Source organism: Crinia signifera, chromosome 11 (genome assembly GCF_055691185.1).
Source record: "Crinia signifera chromosome 11, ASM5569118v1, whole genome shotgun sequence".
Taxonomy (NCBI): domain Eukaryota; kingdom Metazoa; phylum Chordata; class Amphibia; order Anura; family Myobatrachidae; genus Crinia; species Crinia signifera.
Genome location: NC_139227.1, coordinates 103605978 through 103623401, shown reverse-complemented (window position 1 = coordinate 103623401; position 17424 = coordinate 103605978). Strand labels below are relative to the sequence as shown.

Sequence of the window (17424 nt, the reverse complement as noted above, 5' to 3'; positions counted from 1 at the left end):
CATCTAGAATTGCAAGATCATTTTGAAGCATACTTCTATATAATATTTACCTATACATGTAGGGCTAATTGCATAAATTCCAAACATTTCAGAGACTCCACTACGCTAATTATGGGGTCGCTCAACCTTTTTATGTGTTTGTGTTTTTTGTAGAACACTGAATTTTTTTTTTTATTTTTTTTTATTATAAACCGATCTTATCTTTATTACCTAATAAAATCGGTTTTATCAATAAAATATATCTAATAAGTAACTTAGACTCTCCTAATAATAATTAACAAACAAGTAGCGCCCCAACAAAGAGTCATCTTTCCTTCTTTTCCTACGTGTTTATTCCGGACTCTGGATCACCGCCAAACTCATCTAAACTACAAGTTTACTATTACTGGGAATTTTGGTAAAATAATTTAGTTTGTTACCGTCTTGATTTTTAACGGCACTGTTTTATATGTAATGACAAAGAAGTTATCCTGTGCGGACACTCGCACCTCTTCCTCCGCCATTCCTGTTATCTGCCCTGGGGTATCACTCCGTTCTCTCTGCCTGACATTCCCGTTATCTACCCTTGGGGTATCGCTCCGTTCTCTCTGCCTGACATTCCCGTTATAGTACCCTTGGGGTATCGCTCCATTCTCTCTGCCTGACATTCCCGTTATAGTACCCTTGGAGTATCGCTCCGTTCTCTCTGCCTGACATTCCCCTTATCTACCCTGGGGTATCACTCCATTCTCTCTGCCTGACATTCCTGTCATCTGCCTTGGGGTATCACTCCGTTCTCTCTGCCTGACATTCCTGTCATCTACCCCCGGGGTATCTCTTTATCTGCACCTTCTTGATATTCCCCCTTATCCTCCCCTACTCCTGAAGCTGGAGTAACTGGAATTGTCTCCCATAGGCTATTATTATAAGATGGTTGTGTTTGTCCTATCCTGCAGGGAGAAACGCCGCTAGATATTGGACGACAAACAAGAAATCGTCTAGTAGTCCATATATTAATGAGTGAAACCAAGTCTCGGGCAAACAAGAACTCCAGAGCCTTGAAGCTGTTACAGAAGTATGAGGTCAGTGAATACTCTGGATACCTTGCCTGTACGTACCTTCCGCCTGTGTGTACCTTCTGCCTGTACCTTCTTCTTCAAGTTTATTAGTTTGTAACGTCTCGGTTCTTCCCAATGCAGCTGTTATTTTGGCTGGGAGAAATCCAGAAAACCTGGATTGCGGGTGTTTTGTCTGATTTTACAGTGTAACCCAATTCACAATAACTTTCATGTAAATTGCACCACCTAGAGGTCAGTGCAGAAGTACCTGTACTACCTTCCTTTTATTCCTGTTTTTATGCCAGGTTTTCAGTATTTCACCCAATCACGTAACGCTGGTTGACCGGTTTTGTTATTTTACGTTTCTATCTTATGGTTATTTAATTTTTATTTTTTATTTATACCCAATGAAGATGTTCTTCTGTCCCATGGTAAATGTCCATTATAAAGATCTGTATTGTTTGGTCTCCCTGGCAGGTCTCCTTGGTGGCGCTGGTCTGCTTGTCTCTCCTGGGAGGTGTTGGATACATCCTTAACATGAAAACGGACTCCTGGTTACTGAAGGGGACGCTCCTCGCTTTGGTCACTGCCGGTTCCCAGCTCTTCACCAGGTTTGTGTCAGACTGAATGATTTATGCTTTGCAGAGTTCTCTTCAGAGCATTTATTGTCCATATGGAACACCAAAGTCCTAAGACTAATGAAAGTTAGCACATTCCCAGGTTACTTCCTGTTACCGTACGCATCTCCTGATTACTTCCTGTTACCGTACGCATCTCCTGATTACTTCCTGTTACCGTACACATCTTTTTTCAATCTACTTATTTGTAGTTGTGGTCAACAATCCTAAACCAGTATTAGAAGTGTTGGGAACAAAAACATTGGCCGGTACTTGGCGTCAGCCAGGGATTGGCCGAGGCATGGTGTCAGCCAAGGAGTGGTCAGTGATGTCGTTACTGGAGCTGTCCTTTCTTTTATACAGGCGCCTTGTTGGTCCCAACAGTCAGAAGCACCTGCCCGCCATCTTCTTCTTCAGCTCCGTTTTCTGGATGGTCATGACGTGGTTCCTCTGTTTCTTTCCTGATATCCTTCTCGTTTGTATAAAATGTGCGGCTCCTAATTGGAGCTGACTGTTCCCATTGTCTTTAGATGAACGTTGGTAGGAATTCGGGTGTAACATATTTTTGGTGAAGATGCTTTATGACTGAGGAGCTGACGTTTGTATGCAGATCCCTGATTTCTAATGCATCCCTGGTAGAAGACGCATGCAGTCCCTGTCACATGGATGACCGTAGACTAAAGAGTCTCCACCTGTCAGAACAGCGAATCTTCCCCCCCACCCCCCCTAGCTGATGGTGCTGCCATGATCCTATCTGTAATCCCAGCTCCCTGCAAGCTGGAGTTGATGGCAGAAGGGAGGTTAATGCGCATCGCTATGGCCGAAGTCCCCGAGCCAAAGGAAGATGGAACCAGCTAAGTAACAATATTATTAATAGGTTTTTATGTATAAGGCGCCACAAGTGGTATGCAGCGCCGTACCTATAGAACAATACAAGGTACACAGAACTAGACATAGCACAATTCTTAGTATACAATACAGCTGAGATATAGGGAAGTGAGTGAGAAGAGATGCAGGTATAGATTGTAGGTGAGTAAGAGAGCTGTCATTGAAATGCAAGAAGAGTGCAGTGAGAACAGGAGGAAAGAGGACCCTGCTCTAAGGAGCTTACAATCTAGAAACATGTGACTCTCCTGCCATATTGTAACTTCTGTCTTCAGTGAGGCCTGATGGTCAGACGGCAACTTAACAATATGTCATCCTCTGGGTTTTATTTATTTTTCTTTCTTGAGGGGGGATTTGTGATTACAAGTATATGAGACATCCCTGTCCTAGGGGCAGGGGGTAAATCTACTAGGGTGTGAAAAGCCGGAGATGCCGGAGAAATAAGTGTGACCTGCTATGCCAGGGGTGTCAAACTTGTGTTTTTCCAGCTTTTGTTGCACTACACAGCCCAGCATGCCCTGTCACAGATTTTTCTATTAAAGAATGCCAAAACTGTGCGAGGGCATGCTGGGCTGTGCAGTGCAACAACAGCTGGATACACCTGTGCTACACCTATAACCTATCTGTTTATAGTGAATTGCACACATTGCAAGTTTTGTTTAGATTATGGATTGTTCCTTAACGCCTCCTCTTTGCGCACATATGATGCGGGCGACGGTCCAGGTCCCGTTTGTGTTGAGCGCCATCCTTGTTTTTTATTACTTCTGCAAGACGTGGAGGACGGATCCCGGGTACATCAAGTCTTCGGAGGAGGAGAGGAAGCAGGTACTCATAGGAAGATACTACGTTACATTCTAGTAGATTGATATTCCGCATAGTCTTGACGTGTTTAGCTGTTTAGCTAAAAAAAAATAGCAGAGCTATCATGCAGTTCAACTGTAGTTCAATATATGGGGTATCTGAAAAATTACCCATTTGCAGGCAAAAACACAGAGGGGGAAATTTACTAAGAATAAGAAAATTCGTATTTGTATTCTTAATACGCCTGAATACGAATGCAGACGGCTGTTTTTAGCCGTATGCAAATCGTAGTCCGACGAAAACTAATCAGTAGTATTTGACTGATTTTGTATTTTCCGATGGCGTATGGATTCGTATTTTTGCCGATATGCATTTGTATCTTAAATACAAATTTGTATCGGCTGCAGTGATTAAAAAAAATAAAAAATAATATTAAAAAAAACTGCGTGGGATCCACTGTCTTTGTAAAACAAAATAACGCAAACGCCCGATCCATGCCGGACTGTCAGGAGGAGACGCAGGATGTTTGTTTACATCCTGCAGATCCTCCTCCGAATGCCGCTATTAGCTGCCTAGGCCAATCAGGAGGCGCTAAGCAGCCAATAGCGGCATTTGGGAGGAGGAGCCGCAGGATGTAAACATACATCCTGTGTCTCCTCCTGACAGTCTGGGCGTTTTTTTGTTTTGCAAAGACCATGGATGCTACATGGACCGAAGAAGACGTGATCTACGCCGGAGGACATTTATAAGTATAATTTGCTTCCACGGGTGACCCTATGGATTTCTTCAGGATGCACCGATGGATTGACGGCTACATACGGGCCCAGTATAAGTGGGCTATGTATGTAATAAAGTTTTAATTTTTCTTGTGTGTCTGTCTTTTTTTAACTATTTGTCTTGCTGTGGAACCACAAGTTCCAGCGGGCCCTTTAATGTCCCACATGCTGGGACTTGTGGTTCTCCAAGTCCCTGCATGCCGGGTGAGGCTTGCTGGGACTCATAGTTCACCAACCATATACAATAGTGTTCATCTATTTTTTTACACAATTTAGCAGCCTGGTGGCCACTGCTTCAGGGCGACTTGGTCCAATTTAGCAGCCTGGTGGCCACTGCTTCAGGGCCACCGGGGACATCCCCAGGCTTTAACCTGGGTAAGTAAATTCGGGAGGGGGGACCCCTTCATTGGGGGGGTCCCCACTCCCTCAGGATCCCTGCCCAGGCTGACCGGTCAGGGGGTTAATGTTTTGGCCGCGGGACCTTATACAAATGTCCCCCGGCTGTGACATTACTCTGCTGACTGGTTGGGCCTGGTGCGTGTTCTTAAAATATGGGGGACCCCCTAGTCATTATGGCCGCCGTATTTTTTGGGGGGGGGGGGGGGGGGAAATCAGTGGAACCCTATTCAAAAAATATTTATTTCCTTTTCTTTTTTTTTTACACTAAAGCCTGCATGGATCTGACTGATCCGTGCAGGCTTCTTCCAAATACACCAAAAAAATGAAGTGTATTTTCCTGGCATATTTAACCGGCAATTAGCGGCCGTCCGCTAACTGCCGGTAATTAGCGGCCATATACGAAAATACGTCCGCTTAGTTAATTAGGGATCACCATTCTTTTGAATGGTGATTCCCATTCGTATTTGTAAATACAAATACGACAGTGCCATCAATACGAATACAAATGAACATATTTTTAGGATTGTAATTTCTGAAAATACGAATACCGCAAAAAAAATGTGCAGTACAAATACAATTTTTTTAAGCTGTATTTGGCTTAGTAAATTCCCCCCAGTATTTGGTATCAGTTTCCAGATCCAGATCCATGAGTTTTTACGTGAAAACGTGTAATTTATCTGGTGTTTTTTTTTTGTTTTTTTTCCTCCTTGGGTAGGTTGAAATCATATCCTAGATACTGACTGCTTTTGGGGCTTATTTGATAGATCCTGGGCGATCAACTAGCTGTGGTAAATTATTGTGGCCAATTAAATATCCCCGTATTGTAACCTAATAAACCCTGTGTGCATGCGCTCTATTTGTAACTGCTGCAATGCACCTATAGGAACACAGCCTGCAGCGACCTGCACCAATTCATTAAGGGTTTCTGGTGCAAATATAGCAAATGAAACAACGCTTTTGTATGGTAATGGTGACAAATGTTTGATAAATAGGGTGTAACCTTTGTAACGTGATGATTTAATAACATATCTCTATGGTCTTTGAAGGTCACAAGTAGAAATGTTTGATTTCTTGTTTTGCAGACCATTATCACACTCGCTGAGGCCGGCTGCTTGGATGTCAGACTGTTCTGTACGTCCTGTTTGGTGAGTTCCCAGATTATTATTATATATTATATGGTGTACTAACATGGTTCCAAGCAAATTATGCACTGAATTGTGTATTGTGAGGTGCCGGTAAAGCTGTATGACCGTCTTACACGTTCCGTGCCGTCCACATAATCATCACCTGGATAATGAAACCCTAAACACTTGTGTGGACAAAGGGGGGTAATAAGGTGGTGCCCTGGAGGTCCAAGGGCAGCACCTGGGTCATTCCTGGTGACCTCTAAGGCTGGCGCATGTCATTATTTATATGGCCTCATGCTGTCCATTATTACATTAGATCGCCACTGTAGTGATCAATACAGAATTGCAGATAATGCCATTTACATATGTTCAATAGTATTGGAGGGTGTAATATTTTATACTGAGCTCTTGAAAGATCATTGAATATACTGTAAAGGTGCATACACACTGTACAATTGTTTGGACCAATTTTGTTGAAAGACCTTTCCCTTAAACCCAGTGTCCTGGATGAAAGATGTTGACAAGATATTGATGACAGATGAAAGACGAAAGATCTAGCTACAGTTTATAGGCTCTTTTTGAAAGATATCCAAATTGAGCTGCATGCACAGTTCATGAACAACTGACGGGTATGCGCATCATCATTCGTCGCAAACGCACTGAAAGATATTTTCACCAATTTAGTTTAGAATGGCGAAATGAACTAAATTGGTCAAAAAAGTTGGCCAAAAAAATTGTACAGTGTGTATGCAACTTTAGACGTGAAAATCTCAAATCTATTCTGTCTGGATCAGCCTCTTGTCGGCAGCTCATTAACCCTTTGTCTAATCTCACAGGTGAAGAAGCCCCTGAGGTCGATGCACTGTCACGCGTGTAATTCCTGTGTGGCTAAGTTTGATCAGCACTGCATGTGGACCGGGCGCTGTGTCGGTGAGATGCTGTACATTACTAATATTCTAGCTACTGTAAGTCTGTGCTGTTGTCTTCTGTTATCAGCCATTCAGCAGCATGTGGTACAAGGTGACTCTTGTCCCAGCCACACTATACACTGGGGATTATACTGCTCAGTGGCCAATGATGCATACAGGGGAGTAGACCATATCCGTGACCTATCACCTCCAAATATCTTCGACGTTAGGGGCTTTTGTACAGAACAGCGGCATGTAAAAACTAAGGCTTCCGTGACAGTTTAAACACAAAACTTTAAAGGGCAATGCTTTTTATAACAAAATGTGGCCCTGGCAGATTTTGGTTTTATAGATGCTGCTAGTAGCGGCTGCTTAGTAAATAAGCCCCACACCATGGCGATCCATTCCGGCTTCTGCGCAAGCTTAAGTTTTAATAAAAACTGAGACATTGGAGAAATCTCATATGGTTGACTGGTATTATGTGGTATAAACAGTTTGGGAAACTTTTACATTGGGAGAGTTTGTGGTTTTGTCCTTGGTCCATTGTCCTTCTTTCCGAAGATGCTTCTGACCTGAACCTAGAACCTTTTTACATAAATGCAGGAATAATGTCAGCCTTACCGTCTCTTGTATCCCCAGGGGCTGGAAACCACCATTACTTTGTGCTCTTCCTCGGTGCTCTTGCAGTCATGGGTCACTGGATGATATATGCGTCCTCCGTGTGTAAGTAGATCTCAGGGGACGTTGGTGCTGCCGCTCGCTCTGTGTCCGCCCCGTAATAATAATCTACATTTATCTTCCCTGCAGTTTGGGCCGTTCAGTGTTCCGCCAATGTACACAAGGACGGCGTTGGAGGTTTCCTGGCAGAGATTATAGCCTGTTCCCCTTGGGTCCTGTATATTTTCCTCCTTGTCTGTTCTCTTACAACCTGGTCCACTCTCATGCTTCTCCTGCAGATCTATCAGGTAACTGGGCCAGGTACTCTAGGGGGGCTTCTAGGTGAGGGGTGTTTGGTTCAGGGAGAGCCTGTCACCAGACTGCGATGCTTTGGTGACCTGCATGTACTATAATACAGGCCGGAGGTGACAGAATATACAGTAATCCTGCTGCTGACCCCAAAATGTTTCTCCATGCAGATCACATGCCTTGGCCTGACCACGCAAGAAAGATTCAATCTCCAAATGCAGAACCGATTCACTAAGCACAAGGTGTCGCTGCGGAGATCTCCCTACAAGTAAGTGATTGCTGGGGGCAGAGCAGTTATGAGAGGGGTTTAGAGGCAGGGAGAAGCGTGAGGGGGGGGGGGCGGTTTGGAATGAAGGGACTGGACAAGCAGCAGTAGGATCAGGGTGTAGCCGTGGGAGGGGTTTGAAGGCGGGAAGTGCAAGCGTTGGGGGGGGGGGGGGGGGGGGGCGGGTAGTAGACTGAGATGCCCTGGCATTTAAAAGATCCTTTTACACGTGTATTTTTATATTTTATATACTAGCCTGTGCAATGCCAAAATGTGACCAGTAGGTGTCCTACTTGCGTATCCCTGGGTATTCAGATCTGTGCAATGCCGCATGTGACCAGTAGGGAGTCCCACCCACATTTCATTATCAGGAACCACAGTGCTACTGCTGGCGGGCGTACCCAAGGGGTGCAACACCTAATATAGTACAATAACAGGGTAGGGGGGGGGTTGCTCAAACTCCAATGCAACATGTAAAACTCCTTTAATGAGAATTGGCGGTGGGGTGGTCTGGGTTCTAATTTAAAGGGCCGTTTGCTTATTGTGCTTGCTGCATTTCCTCTCACTGCCCCCATGCACTGTACCTAATACTCATATGGAGCATAGTAGTCGCTGCTGGAGTATGGGATTCTGCTTCCGAGATCAGGGCCTATTTAGGGAAGAGCAGGTAATGGGGCACATGAGCAGGGCAAGGTGCAAGAAAGCATTGCCGCACTATAACGCATTCCTGTTCTATTGTTTTCCCAGCCGGGGCTGCCTCCAGAACCTAGCCGACTTCTTCCAGTGTCATTGCTTTGGACTGATCAAAACCAAGCCTGTGGACTGGACTAAGCAATACCATGGCATCTTGCAGATGCCTAAGATGCGGGAGGCTGAGCCCATTTAGGTTCTATGTCTGCTTTTCTGCAATCCCTCCACTGGAACTGGAGTGTGCCTTTTATCTGACAACCTCCTAAAGCATAATCTCAGAAGCTGCGTTATCTCCTGATTTGCAGAAACCCTCGTACACTCCAGAAACCCGTGTACAGATTGGCTGATTCAGAAATGCTTTAATACTTTACAGAAGGAAGAAGAAAACCAGTTTGCATACATACGTAAGGGAGCTCCTGAATTTATAGACTTTGTATCCTGCGTGTTGTGTTCCTTCCCAACATCTCTGTAACAAGCCATTATAATGTTATTACTGATTAGGAAATAACCATCTCTGATGTTGTGCATAGGAAGTGCCTGTTGTTATAGAAGTCAGGTTTTGCACAATGTCCTTAATAACCACGTGATTATCCTAGAACCAGTTATTTTCTCTATAGCCCATTCTTCCTGATGCCTGGGGTAAGCATTCCATGGCGGAGGGTCCCCACCTATAGGAGTGTTGGCTGGGACAATCAGAATAAAATGTTCTCTTGGGGAAAACCATTAGACTCCTATAAGTGTATATGGTAATTCCTGGAACCTGTGATATGACGCTAGCGTAGTCTAACAGCCAGGGTAACGGTTATGTAACCTGAAACAACGGTCAGTTAGAATCAGTCATGGCTTCCCAGAACATGTGGTACTGTTAGATTCTATGTATGTTTGTGGATGACGGCAGCGCTGGATCATCTATTTGGTGCCCTCAGATCATCCGCACATGGCCAAGATTTCCCAACTTCTGTGTGTTTATGCCCACGGAGCCCAGACTGGGGGATGGTGGGTGGTGGAACTTGTTACCTTCCATCTGTGTCACATCTGTATTTGTTTTGTTTTTCTGTAAAGAAGGTTTTGGTCTCTGACAACTGATTTTGTTTCTCCGGAGAGGGCCGGTCCGAGCGCTGAGGACAGCGGAACCGTCCCTTCCGTGTGTGTACATTTCCATTTTACAAATGAGTCCTTTTAATAAATAATCTCCTATTTTGATTTGCCGGCTCTTGTTTCCCATTTGGCTGTAATTAGTGTTGGCAGATGTGGTATATACCAGTGTCTGTGCGCTAGTAGTTATTATACACTCGCCCAATGCTCGGCCACATAGCTGTTGTCAAATAACACTGGGATGGAACTTGGTGACAACTAAACTTCACAAGAAAGGAGCGGTTTCCCATAGTTACAGTCTAACTATTGGTTGCAGGGCTGTAAACTCGCAGTGTCGTACATGGTACCTGGATGATAGGGTGACATAGTCAAAAGGTCGACCTATAAAAGATTGACTGTTACCCTGTCAACTATATGGGGTTGTCCTAATACTGGTCCACACCCGTAGTACATTTACCCCAGAGTCTAAACCTGGGGTAGCCAACTCCAGTCCTCGAGAGCTACCAACAGTTAATGTTTTCCAGATCTGCTCACAGAATCACACGTGAAGTAATTAGTTCTACCTGTAGATCTTTGAAAATGTTTCAGCTAGTAACGAGTGCACCTTTGCAGCAGCTAGGTTGTCTGGAAAATGTAAACTGTGCTGAACTGAGTGTTATCCGGGGTCCCCTTTAGTGGGGTACCCCGGCTGATGTGCGGCAAGATGGCGGTGTCCCTGCATGGGAACCACTCAGCCCCCTGCTGACACGGGATGCTTTATACTGCCACTGGACCACCAGGGCATGTGTTATTAAGTTTTGCTAGCAACAGCGCTAGTATAAAGATTAGTAAAAGCACCAGCGCCATTGTAAGGGGCGGGGCTTACTCAGAGTGGGGACCTAGCTCTCTGGCGGGAATTTCCTGCTACTCTTTGCATGCTCTGGGTGTCATACAGCAGAAGCGGTGCTGGCAACTCCAGACAGAGTGGAAGAAATCTGCAGCAGAGACAGCAAGTGAAATAGCGCTGAAAAATATTATGTGTATAAATATCTATTACTGCTAACCAGCTCCTTAATCTGGCGGTTAAGGTTAAGGGTGTGTTGGTCCCCTCAGTATCTCTAAGTCCTTTTCCCACTTGCTTGTTAAGCATTCCTGGGCACACGTTATAAGTGTTAGAGAATTCACATAGCTTCTATACACTTCACACTGACTCTGATTGTTTGGTGGTTGTGTGTGTGTGTGTGTGTGTTGTGGGGTGATTACTTTTCTAAGATGGATAGACAGTTAACCTGTATGATTTCCAGCCCCTGCATCTACTTCACAAGTCACTTGTGAACAATGTATGTCACCCCAGACTAGTGGGGAGGGGGGGGGGGTCACCACAGCTTAGTGGTATTCCCACACAACTGTGTGGAGGATTACAGGGGGAGCCTCAAGAACCAGCTTGGGATAGCAGCATTAAATATATGCTGGAAACTATGTCTACTCAGCTGACTGCAAATACCCTGCAGACTGAGAGTGCAGCAGGATTTAAGAGTCCTTTCTGTCAGGTGGACATCCTCACTCACATGGGTGGCTTGTCACACAAACGTGATTTAGCTGCCATTGCGCCTGACTCTGATGAGGCTGTAGAAAAAGGGGAGGATGTGGATGATTCCCAACCAGGTTCTCAGGGGTCTCAGTCTCTGTTACAGGCGTCTGAGTCTTTCATATTGGCCATAGGAGAAGTCCTTGATCTTCCTCTGGCTGCACCTGTTGACGATGATCCCTTTTGTGTGTCTCAAATAAGGCAGGATGTGGTATTCCCTGAACAGTCGGATTTGGAAGATGCTTTTAAATCGGCTTGGAAAAATCCTGAAAAGAGATTTCAAGTGTCCAAACGCTTCAAGTCCACTTTCCCCTTTGATGCCACAGGTAGGTGTGGAAGGAGCACCCTTTTGTTGATGCCTCAATGTCCTGTTTGTCCAAAAAGATGGTACTCCCAGTGCCTGGGACTTCCACACTTAAGGATTCAGTAGATAAAAAGCTAGACGGTACGCACAGGTCTGTGTATACGGCCAGTGGGGCGGCTATGTGCAAAGTAATTGCTAGTTGCTGAATGGCAAAAATCCATTCATACCTGGGCGACCCAGATCCAGGAAGGATTGTTGGGCGACATGTCTACGACTCAGGTGGCCGATTCACTCCGTCACATACAAGATGTGGCAAAGGTGCTTTGTGATGCAGGTGGGCACAATTAATGCACGTAACTGGGCCATGGTGGTTTTAACTTGCAGGGCTCTGTGGCTGCGTCAGTGGGTCGCTGATGCTGACTCCAAGCGTAGCGTTGAGAATCTTTTTGGTAAGGAACTATGAGTAGATTTCTATGGCTACTGCCGGGAAATCCACTTTCCTCCCGACAACCTCTAGCCAGCCCAGGCGGTCCTTTTTTAGGCCAGAGACAGCAGTCCTTTCGGACTAACAAATTTCGCCCTAAAGTGAGAGGTTGCTCAAATGCTAACAGAGACACGGGTTGTAAATTAATAAAGACTTGGGTCCTCTGCACCCTCAGACTACAGCTCAGGCACAGCTTCCCAAAAACCCTCAGCATGACGGGTTACACCCACCACGAGACCTACTCGTGGTGGGGGCATGACTGTCGTTTTTCAGCCAAGCGTGGGAGGCCTCCTGCCTCAGTTCGTGGGTCAGGGGTCTTATTTCACACGGCTGCAAGCTGGAGTTCGACAGGTTGCCACCGCACAGGTTCTTTCGGTCCGGGCTCCTGGCAGTGGCGGGGATCAGCTTATCCTCAGGCAAGCAGTGCAAAAGCTGCAGGACTCTCAGACAGGGATGCCACTAAGGATTTTGGGGCCCGGGACTGATTTCCAGTCCGGGCCCCGACTCCTGCTGCAGGTCCTGAAGCAAAAGCCTTCTTCAATGCAGGATGCCGGTGGCCAATTAAAATGCAGCACCGGCTAATGAGCCAATCAGAGATCATGTACCGTCAACCGATCTGATAAAGCTAACTGTACACAAGCTCTGAAAAGCCGGTGCAGCATTTAACTGGCCGCCTTCGTCCTGCATTGAAGAAGCAGGCAGCACAGCGGAGGCAGTTGGGGGGGGGGGTTTGCGGTAGGCAAAATGAGCTTTCCAGGGACCGGGACAGCTGTACCCACAGCACCCCCCTGTTGGCGGTCCTGCTCTCAGTTGATATTACCAGTTCAGGAACAGGGCAAGGGGTATTACTCCACCCTGTTTGTAGTACCGAAGCCGGGCGGCTTGGTGAGACCCATCCTCACCTGAAATCCATGAACCCCTTTTTAAACGTGTTCAAGTTCAGGATGGAGTTGGTTATTGCCAGTCTCAAGGAAGGGGAGTTCCTAGCGTCTTTGGATGTGAAGGACACATACCTTCACATTCCCATATGGCAACCGCTCTAGGCACACCTCAGATTCGCAATCTGGAATGAGCATTTTCAGTTCCAGGCTTTACCTTTCGGCCTGTCCACGTCTCCATGCATTTTCACCAAGGTGATGGTGGAAATGATGTCCTTACTCAGGACTCAAGGGGTAAATGTTATCCCATACCTGGACGATCTGCTGATAAAGGTGCGATCAGAGGACCTGTTGAGGGAGGATATCAACACCACAATGCAGGTACAATCATCGCACAGATGGATTTTGAACCTGCAAAAGTCCTCACTAAATCCTTCCAGACGTCTCCAGTTCTTTGCGATGATTCTGGATATGGTGGAACAGAAAGTGTTCCTGCCAGAGGATAAAATGGTAGCCATTCAACTGCTGGTAGTGGCGGTCCTTACACCGGTTCTGGTGTCAGTCCATCAGTGCAGCCAACTACTGGGGAAAATGGTAGCCTCATTCGAGGCACTCCAGTTCGGGAGGTTCCACTCCCAGACTTTCCAGTTGGACCCTTTTGGCCCACCTTCAGATGCACAGGCGGATACGTCAGTCATCACAGGCAAGGCTGTCCTTGCAATGGTGGCTGCACCCGTAAAACCTGTTGGCGGGCAGACTGTTCAGGATCCGGGATTGGATCCTTCTGTCGACAGACGCCAGTCTCCTCGGCTGGGGAGCAGTGACACAGGGAAGGCGTTTTCAGGGAAAATGGTCTCTGTGGGAGTCCAAACTACACATCAACTGTTTGGCACTCCGAGCTGTATATTATGCGCTCCTGCGAGCAGCCCCCCTATTGCAGAACCTGGCAATCCAGGTTCATTCGGACAATGCGACTACGGTTGCTTACATCAACCGGCAGGGGGGGACAAAGAGCAAGTCCTGCATGAGGGAGGTATCCAAGATCTTGGATTGGGCAGAGTCTTATGCCTTAGCCTTGTTGGCCATATTCATTCCGGGTGTGGACAACTGGGAAGCTGACTTCCTCATCCGTCACGAGTTGCACCCAGGAGAGTGGAGTCTCAATCCCCAGGTGTTTGCGCAGATTGTAGATCGGTGGGGATTACCACAGATTGACCTGATGGTGTCCAGGATCAACAGAAAGGTGGACACATATTGCTCCAGGTCAAGGGACCCACAGGCAGTGGCAGTGGATGCGCTAATGACGCAATTCTGGTGGCCCTGGACTGGCCTCGAAGGGCGTGGTATGCGGATCTTCAGGCCATGGTTGTGGGGACCCTGTGGCATCTACCTCTCGTAGTTGACTTGCTCACTCAGGGGCCCTTCGTTTACCAGGACTTAGGGTGGCTTCGTTTGACGGCCTGGAGGTTGAGAGGCAGATTTTAGCCAGGAAGGGCCTTCATGCTTCTGTCATTACCACCATGACCCAGGCAAGGAAACCGGTGAAGGCTTCCCATTACCATAAGATCTGGGGAAGGTATGTAGCCTGGTGTGAAAATAATTATTTTCTACCTGCGGAGTTTAAACTGGACAGTTTCCTGCAGTCAGGCTTGGACCTGGGCCTACAGCTAGGTTCCTTGAAAGTACAGATTTCGGCTCTTTCCATTTTCTTTGAAAGAAAATTGGCAAACATTCCGGTAGTACAGACCTTTCTCCATGGGGTTTTGAGGAGTCAATCCCCCTTTGTACCTCCTACAGCCCCCTGGGACCTTGATGTGGTTTTACAGTTTCTGCAGTCATCCTGGTTTGAACCGCTGGCGTCAACTGAATTAAAGTACCACACGTGGAAGACCGTGGTACTTCTGGTGTCGGCTAGAATCAATTGCACATTGTATTTGTGCTACTATTTGTCAGGCTTATGGAGCAGCTGACGTCCCGATTCCACCTTCTGTGAAAGCTCATTCCACAAGAGCTGTGGGCGCATCCTGGGTGGCTGCTTGGGGTGTGTCGACTCTGCAACTTTCCAGGGCTGCTACTTGGTCGGCCCAACACAATTTTGTAAAGTTTTACAAATTTGACGCCTTGGGCAAAGAGGACACCCAGTTTGGGCAGGTGGTACTGCAGCCGTCAACGCACATTCCCCCACTTTCTGGAAGCTTTGGGACATCCCCATGTATTGAGAACCCAGTATACCATATGGATGATATAGAAAAGAGGATTTTAATTACATACCGGTAAATCCTTTTCTCGAAGTCCATATGGTATACTGCTTCTACTGCTCTGGTTGTCACTTCAAGGTTGTGACGTATTTTGGCTTGTTGCCTATGTTGTCACTTAGGTGATGTTTACTTGTGGTGTTCTACAAGTTGTTAACTGAAGACCTCTTCTTCCCCATTGTATTGAGAACCCAGTATACCATATTGACTTCAAGAAAAGGATTAACCGTTAGATAATTAAAATCTTTTTTTTTTTTGGTGTCTGTTGACATGGAGTATTCCGCGTCTCCTTGCTTGGCTTCGCTTGCCATGCTCCGGGCACGGGGCCTCGGCACGCTTATATTCTCCCGCTATGTCCACTTGGATGGTAAAGTACTAAAACTAAATAATAAATAAAACATGAAAAAACTCATGTTGACCTTTTTTCATTTTGACTTTTTCCATGTGTTGATCTATGGCCTGTTGACCTTTATTAGTGTTGACCTGCCGACAGCATCCCAGAGAAAGGTGGGACACATGCTCTGTGCCCACACGGGAGAGCTCCTTGTTTGCTCTGTGAATGTCCTTTTAAATAATATCCTCTTTATATACAGTACATGGGTGTTCTACTGCTGTCACCCACTGTCTGTGTGGGGAATTACTGTATACCACTGGCATGCACTCTCTGTGTGGGGTATTACTGTATACTTCTGGCACGCGCTCTCTGTATGGGGTATTACTGTATACCTCTGGCACGCGCTCTCTGTATGGGGTATTACTGTATACCTCTGGCACGTGCTCTCTGTGTGGGGTATTACTGTATACCGCTGGCACGCGCTCTCTGTATGGGGTATTACTGTATACCTCTGGCACGTGCTCTCTGTGTGGGGTATTACTGTATACCGCTGGCACGCGCTCTCTGTATTACTGTATACTGCTGGCACGCGCTCTCTGTATTACTGTATACTGCTGGTACGCACTCTCTGTATGGGGTATTACTGTATACCGCTGGCAGGCGCTCTCTGTATGGGGGTATTACTGTATACCGCTGGCACGCGCTCTCTGTGTGGGGTATTACTCTATACTGCTGGCACGCATTCTCTGTATGGGGTATTACTGTATACCGCTGGCGCGCTTTCTCTGTATGGGGTATTACTGTATACCGCTGGCACGTGCTGTGTGGGGTATTACTGTATACCGCTGGCACGCGTGCGCTGTGTGGGGTATTACTGTATACCTCTGGCGCGCGTTCTGTGTGGGGTATTACTGTATACCGCTGGCACACGTGCGCTGTGTGGGGTATTACTGTATAACGCTGGCGCGCGTGTGCTCTGTATGGAATATTACTGTATACCACTGGCACGCCCTCTCTGTGTGGGGTATTGCTGTACACTGCTGGCACGCGCTCTCTGTGTGGGGCATTACTGTATACTGCTAGCACGCGCTCTCTGGGTCTTATTCTGATTGAATCGGACGGATGTATATTTCGGACGGGCACCGAGTGTTCTTAGCCCCGCCTATCGTACAGATCGCTCACACCTTCTGAATGCGGTAAGATGCAGAGCGAATAGACCACGAGTGGATGTTTCATGTGAACACCTCCCCCATCTGTGGGAACCTCCCCCATTCTCCAATGGTCGCCGATGATTGAATGATGGACCGAGCGGTCAGGCAGCACCGAGTGCTCCAGGGCACTCGGGACATTTCTCCGTGCGAAAGCAGGGATATGGGCGGGCAGCTGACATCCAGCAATGTCATATGTCCGCCCCCCACATGTGCGTAACAGCCGGATTACCATACGTACGCCCAGCGATTTCATGGGAACGCCAAAGAAACGTGGGGCACACGCATATGGTAATGAGCCCAAACAGCCCTTCACGCCCCTCTCCACCCCCTGCTCAGATTGTTCCAACCGATCGTTTTCTGCACTGAGTTCGCGCCGTGTTTGGACTTGCGAGGCGTTTGCATATGCGCAAACACAACACATCGCCCACGCACTCTCTGTGTGGGGGTATTACTGTGGGGATGCAGTTAAAATCCCGGCGGTCGGGATCCCGGCGTTCAGAATCCCGACCGCCGAAATGCCGACACATTCTCCCTCCTGGGGTGTCCACGACACCCCTGGAGGGAGAATAAATTAGCGTAGCGAGGCACCGGGCCCGCTGCGAGCCCGCAAGGGGGGGCGATCCACGTCCCCCCCTTGTCGGCATTTCGGCTGTCGGGATTCCGAACGCCGGGATCCCGACCGCCGGGATTCAATACTGAATCCATTACTGTGTACCGCTGGCACACGCCCTCTGTATGGGGGTATTACTGTGTACCGCTGGCACACGCCCTCTGTATGGGGTATTACTGTATCATGTATTCCACAGAGGCATTATGCTGTTAGCA

General features: G+C 47.1%; 1 protein-coding gene across 1 annotated transcript in view; it reads left to right on the top strand.

The window, feature by feature from the left end:
* The window catches only part of ZDHHC13 (zDHHC palmitoyltransferase 13), a 28183-nt gene extending 18509 nt beyond the window's left edge, over window positions 1–9674 (top strand). The window contains exons 8-17 of the mRNA XM_083164076.1: window positions 936–1061; window positions 1515–1648; window positions 2018–2122; window positions 3244–3364; window positions 5598–5660; window positions 6479–6572; window positions 7190–7273; window positions 7358–7515; window positions 7687–7784; window positions 8529–9674. Coding sequence (XP_083020202.1) covers window positions 936–1061; window positions 1515–1648; window positions 2018–2122; window positions 3244–3364; window positions 5598–5660; window positions 6479–6572; window positions 7190–7273; window positions 7358–7515; window positions 7687–7784; window positions 8529–8667 — 1122 coding nt within the window. The 3' untranslated portion in view covers window positions 8668–9674. The remainder of the gene's footprint in view (window positions 1–935; window positions 1062–1514; window positions 1649–2017; window positions 2123–3243; window positions 3365–5597; window positions 5661–6478; window positions 6573–7189; window positions 7274–7357; window positions 7516–7686; window positions 7785–8528) is intronic.
* Window positions 9675–17424: the final 7750 nt, after the last annotated feature.